At 50.4% G+C, this 6,000-nt stretch overlaps 1 protein-coding gene across 1 annotated transcript in view; it reads left to right on the top strand.

The window, feature by feature from the left end:
• Nucleotides 1–590: 590 nt before the first annotated feature.
• Nucleotides 591–6,000, top strand: part of CHST13 (carbohydrate sulfotransferase 13) — a 28,852-nt gene continuing 23,442 nt past the window's right edge. The window contains exon 1 of the mRNA XM_050313019.1: nt 591–701. Within this exon, the coding sequence (XP_050168976.1) occupies nt 608–701 (94 nt within the window). The 5' untranslated portion in view covers nt 591–607. The remainder of the gene's footprint in view (nt 702–6,000) is intronic.

Here is a 6,000-nt window from a genome sequence, read left to right as displayed (position 1 = left end):
GAGTAGTAGAAAATTATGTCCTCCTTCTATAGAAATTTATTGCTTGAGGTAGAATTAGTCAGAACTATTATTGCTTTCAGTAAAAGTCTGCAGGGCTGGAGGTAGCCAAAAAAATATTCAAACTGAAGAAGAAGAGGTGTATTTTAAGGCCACAAAACTTTGCTGTGCTTACGAAGCATTGACCGTGCTGAGAAAAGTCATCAGGAAACTCCCGAGTCTGCCAGCACATCAGCGACTCTTCCCTTCCCCTCGGGGAGTTTTAAAGCCGTGACGGGAGCTCGGCAGGGAAGTGCGCACTCCCGAGCGCTGGCAGGGAGCGGACACGGCACCGGGCGAGGAAAACCCCCCCGCCCCAGCCCCGCACCCCCGGCTCCCGCCCCCGCGGCGGGGCTGGACGGGGCGAGCCCAGCGGGGCACTCGGGGGGCGAAGTTCCCCTTCCCGCGGCTGAGCCGCCCCGTGTCACTTCCTGCCGGCGGCGGGCGCGGAGCGGGGGCCCCGGGAGCGGAGCGGGGCGGAGCGGCACGGGGCGGCGGGGCCGCGGGGCTCGGTCGGCGGGGCTCGGCCGGCCCTGGCCGCGGGCGCTGCGCCGCCCGGCCGCGGCCGAGGATGCGGCGGAGCCTGGCGGCGCGGCTGGCGCTGGCCGCCGGCCTCGGCTCGTTCCTGCTCGTCCTCTTCTACTTCCAGAGCAGCCTCAGCCCAGGTGGGTCCGGGGAGCGCCGCGCTCTCGGCGGGACCCCCGGCGGGAGCGGCGGAGGGGCCAGGGGAGGGTGCGGGCGGAGCGGAGCGGGGGAGCCCCGCACGGTTGGCAGCGCTTTGCTCCTGGAAACCCTCGGGAGTCGGCGAGAGGCGGCCGGTCCGCCGGCGGGTTGAAGTTGGGGTGAACTCGCCGGGGGTTGCACATCCCTCGGCTGGGACCATTGAACTTCGCCGCTGCCCTCGCCCGCAGCGTGTGACCGGCGGTACCGTCCCGGCGATGCTGTTCCGCAGCGAAACTCCCGTGTCATTTCTCAAGCCGCCTTCTTTCGGGTGGATGTCCCGTTCGGTGCCCCGGCGGGGCATGAAACTGCTCGGCTTCGTGCAGCCCTGCCGAGGCTGTGCCGGGGTTGGGACTGGAAAGGGGAGCTACCCTGTCCCGCAAGTGCCCACTTACACCCGCCGTCACTGAAATTCCTGGGAATCGGTTTGAATGGCTCAAGGGACTTCTCTAGCGTCCGCTCTTAAAAATTTCTTCCACACTGGGAAACAATTCAGAACTAAAATATAAACAGTTTTGTACTGGAGGGGTAATTTATTTCCCTGCCCGATTTCTGCTCTTTTGGGGAAATTAGCTCCTCTTCCCTTAGAGACGTTATTGGGTAATTCCTGCCGTTTTAACAATGTACTAATGTTTCCTGAGTACAGCAGCAATCCATCAATGGGGCCTTTAAAGTTACATCTTAAAATTCAGAAGACTGATTTGACTGAAATGTTAATGGAATTTTATCAGTGTGGACTAAATGAAATGCGATTTTTCCTTTTATAGGGGCTGCTCCATCACTTTAATGTGTTTTTTCACTAAAAATAAAAAAAGGCATAACTTGTTGGCTGAGTAAGATTGAAAAGGAGTTGGGTTTCAGCAAGCATTTATTTCTAGATGAGCATGTGAAGTTTGTCAAATGAATTCAGAAATCCCAGAAGACTACAATCAGTATTGTATTCCTTAGTAATTTTTTTATAAAAGAAATAATTTATGCATCTTAATTTTATATTGGAACTGCTCAGTAAAAAGTGCAGCGCTGAAGCAGCTTTAACCTTCAGGTCTCCTAATGGAGAGATGATTGTGTTTTATACAGGATACTCTTTCTAGCATCTGACTGGAAAATGTGGGTCTTTTCAGGACTGTTTTTCAAAAGGGACTTCTGCAGGTCTACGTCAGCAAAACTTTCTGTGCTGAGTTGACTTTAATCCTTTTCCTGATCTCAACTCTGTTTCACAGAGTTCCCGTGAGGAAAGTTGGGTGAGTCAGCAGTGCCCTGGGCAGCCAGGAGGGCCAACTGTGTCCTGGGGGGCATCAGGCAAAGCATCTCCAGCTGGGCAAGGGAGGGGATTGTCCCACTGCTCTGCACTGGGGCGGCCTCACCTTGAACACTGTGGCAGTTTTGTGCACCACAATGTAAGGAAGATACTAAGCTCTTAGAGAGTGTTCAAAGGAGGGCAATGGGGAAGCCGTGTGAGGAGACTGAGGAGAGACCTCATTGCAGTTACAACTTCCTCATGAGGGTAAGAGGAGGGACAGGCACTGATCTCTCTATGGTGACCAGTGACAGGATCTGAGGGAATGGCCTGAACTTGTGTCAAGAGAGGTTTAGGTTGGATATTAGAAAAAAGTTCTTTCCCCAGAGGGTGGTCGAGCACTGGAACAGGCTCCCCAGGGCAGTGGTCACAGTGCCAAGACTGACAGAGTTCAAGAAGTGTTTGGATGATGCTCTCAAGCATATGGTGTGACTCTTGGGGATGGTCCTGTGCAGGGCTACGGGTTGGACTTGATGGTCCTTGTGGGTCCCTTCCAACTCAGCATATTCCATGAAAAGAAAGCCTGTGAAAGGTCAGAGAAAACCAGGTGACAGTAATGGTGATGGCATCTCACAAGGGGTTTGAGGGATTTTGGGTCTAGAGCGCTCCCTTGAGAAGTGCTGGACAGCTGGGGTTTTAGGAATTGCAACACCCTGCAAATCTGTTCCTTCATATGGGGCAAGTGTGATTTTTGAAACTTTTGTAGATGGTGATAGATCTGGGGTAGGGATCCCCAGCTACTGGAACCATGTAGTGTTAGTCACTCAGTGGGAGCCCATTTGTGAGGATGGTGATTTGCCCCTTAAGGTTCACAAAAGAGGTGAGTTTAAGTGATATTCATGTTCTCTAAAATCTGCTTAGTTTCTAGCCACATAGTTTTCTCCCTGGGTCCAGCCTTCATTTCTGTGCCATTTCTTTCCCTTATTATTTCTCAGTTTACAGTTTTTCCTTTCCTCTTCAGTTCAGTGAAAAACTCACACTAGCAGAGGAAAGGTTATTACCATATAGAGAAAAGAAGCAAGCTAAAAGTCGTTTCATTTTTTTTATCCCAAAGGAAAGCAAACCGAGGCCAATTACTTGAATTTTAGAAGTTACAAGTTACAATAATAGGTAAACAATTTGCAAACAAAAGTGTCATCTTTAAAGTGATGGTTGCCTTGAGGTTATTTGGAGTTCTAGTTGTCTGGTGTCATTTGGTTTCCATGTAATAATGAAGAAATATGCTAGAAAAAAGCAGCAATGCTGTGAGTTTCCCCCAGGAGCAGTCAGATCCTTTCTCCATCATTAGCAGGATTGAGCAGGTTGCCTTTCCTGGGCCACCCACAGCCCATTACGTGTAACGTGCTGAATTAATCCTTGCTAACAGCACATAGAGACTGAACCATCCTGTGACCAGGACAAGGAATACAACATGGGAAGAAAGATAATGTAATCAGAAACCTTTAAGTTTGGGAGTGCTAATGGCTCACTCAGTGTGGGGAGCAGGAATTAACTCTTCCATTTGCATTGCCCACTTGTAACTCCGTCTGGGCAGTTGCACACCGGAGTGGTCTGTACTGAGCTCCATGGCTGTGCTGAAATAAAGCTTTCTTGTTCTGCCTCAGGAACACCCACACGCCAGGCTGTGCTGAAATAACTCTGCTCCCAAATGCTGCTGAGTTGGTTATTTTGGTGCTGGGCTGAATTTGTTTGTACTGAAGTCAGTGGCAGAATTCCCCGTTGTACCTCCCTGGAGGCAGAAATGGGCTCGGTGTGTGTGCCAACCTCGCTGGCACTCAGGAGAGCTGGGATGAGTCTTGGTGCTCCACAGGGAGAGCAGCCGTGTGTGGGCTTGTGTGCTTGAGTGTGCCCTGACTTTGTGGCACTGGTTGCTTTTTGTTGCCTTTCCTTGCCGGTGGCTGTACCACTGAGCAGACATGGGCAGTAGTCCCAGCTCTTCCCTGGCCCTGGGGTGCAGCTGCACCTGTGGACTCTCCCTTGCTCTGTTCAAGTCGGTGATGACCTGTCTGTCCTGTTGACCTTTGGCTGCCTCACTCCAGGCTCACAGACACATGGCCAAGGGCAGGATGTCTGCGTTGCAGGAAGGTATTGAAGTGGTGTTGAGCACACTGGCCACAGGAGTTTCCAAACACTGCCACAGTGTGTAGTTCCAGGGTTTAGGTGGAGCAGTTACCTTGCAGCATCTCCAGCCCTCCTGCATCTGGACTGGTGGTATGGGCAGGTATGCTCAGCTCCTGGGCAAACCTCATGACATCTCAGCTTGGTTCAGGGAATGATGAGGGCCATTAGGAGGCTTTGGCTGTATTGGTGTCACCCCACAGCAATCCAGGAGATCCTGCCTGGCATTGGCATGATTGTCATCTGTCTTCTGAGTTGATCTTCCTCTGCTGTTTCCTTCAGGAATAGTGTACTATTAACTGTGCTGACTTCTGCACACTGTACATTTTCTGCACAGAGAGGTGAGAATAAGCAGTGGGGTTCCCAGAACACTGTTCTATCTCACTCTGGAGGCAGCACATCTAGGATGGCACAGCAGGAGATACTGGAGGCTGCCAATCCTTGTCTACATCAGAGTTTTGATCACTGCTGTTCTCAGGAGCATCACACAGATTTTAGTGACAGTGGGAGAGCTGGGATGACTCTGCTAGTACAGATGTGGGGTAGAGAGAAGGGGGAACAGCAAAAGGAGGTAGAGGGAGGTGAGTGGCAAGTGCTAAAGCCCTATGTTCATCTGCATCTGAGATTTCTGCAGACCAGTGCTGTGGGGCTACCTCAATGGTAGGTCTTTAGGGAAACTGTGAGTAGGGAAATTGTACTGACATCCAGAGAGCTGGCAGGTTTTCTCCAGTAAGAAAGAAGGAAACCCCCTCAATCACAAAGCAGTCCTTTATTTCTGCTCTGGTTCTGCCATTCTGCAGCATCCAACTGCTGTTTCTTAGGTCTTTTCAGCAACATTTGTTTAATGTTGGCTTCTGCATTCCCCATGTTGTTTCATGACCTGCTGTCAGCATAAGCTGTTGAATTTCATGGGGCTTTGTAGGTGAGACATAGCCTTTGGTCTGACTCTTTCACAAGGAGAGATACCAGACTGTAGTAGTGTCAAGGTTGTGATACTGCTCCAGAAAGGATTCAGAGTGAGAAAGCAGTAAGGTCCCTCTCTCCATCCTTATCTGCCCCTGCATCAATCAGTTGACCTCCTCTGGACACTGATAGAACGAAGCCTTCTCCAACCTCTCCTGGAGTGGAGGTGCCGCTTCACCAGCCCAAGAGGGAAGGATTGAGGAGTTGAAGGAGGATGAGCAGCAGCAATGCCAGAAGCCACACCAACACATTTAGCAGGTGTCACAGGTCTCAGGAAACTATCTCATTGTTGTGTGGTTCTTAGCCCCCTGATGTGCCAAAGTGAATAATGGAAGATACTTGATGCCACAATTCTGCCAATTTTCAGGTGCTTTCAGTTGCCCAACCTAACATCTCTCAGCACCAGCAAGTCCTGGAGAAACTCTCGCTTCTCATTGTTCCACATCTTGTCTTTCAAGTTTGGAGCTGTCATCCAAATCTGTGGTTACTCTTGTGAAATCTCAGTCAGCTCCATTCTTCTGCCTAAAGATTTGTCTGTTTAGGGGTATACAAATTATTGTAGAGATCATAGACTGATAGAGATTATAGGTTTGATAAGTGTTTTGACTGAGGTACTGCAGAGCCCAAGTCCCTTAACCTACAAGTGCACCTAGACCTGGCCTGAATGGAGATAAATACACACTTAAATATTAACAGACCCTTGCAAAACAGGGAGGTTTTTTTCCAGAACAGGAAAGAGCCTATTTTAGTCCTCAGTTCCTCCCCATTGTTTAAAGGTATTTTCAGGCTGAAATTCAGACACTGCCTTGGGACGTGAGCGTGGTTCGACCAGCAAACGCTCCCTGAGACTGGGTCATGCCTCCAGC

The sequence above is a fragment of the Myiozetetes cayanensis genome, unplaced genomic scaffold (assembly GCF_022539395.1).
Source record: "Myiozetetes cayanensis isolate MyiCay16 unplaced genomic scaffold, myiCay2020 scf18, whole genome shotgun sequence".
Lineage (NCBI taxonomy): Eukaryota > Metazoa > Chordata > Aves > Passeriformes > Tyrannidae > Myiozetetes > Myiozetetes cayanensis.
The sequence above is the reverse complement of the archived record's forward strand: the minus strand, read 5'-3'. Positions and strand labels throughout refer to the sequence as shown.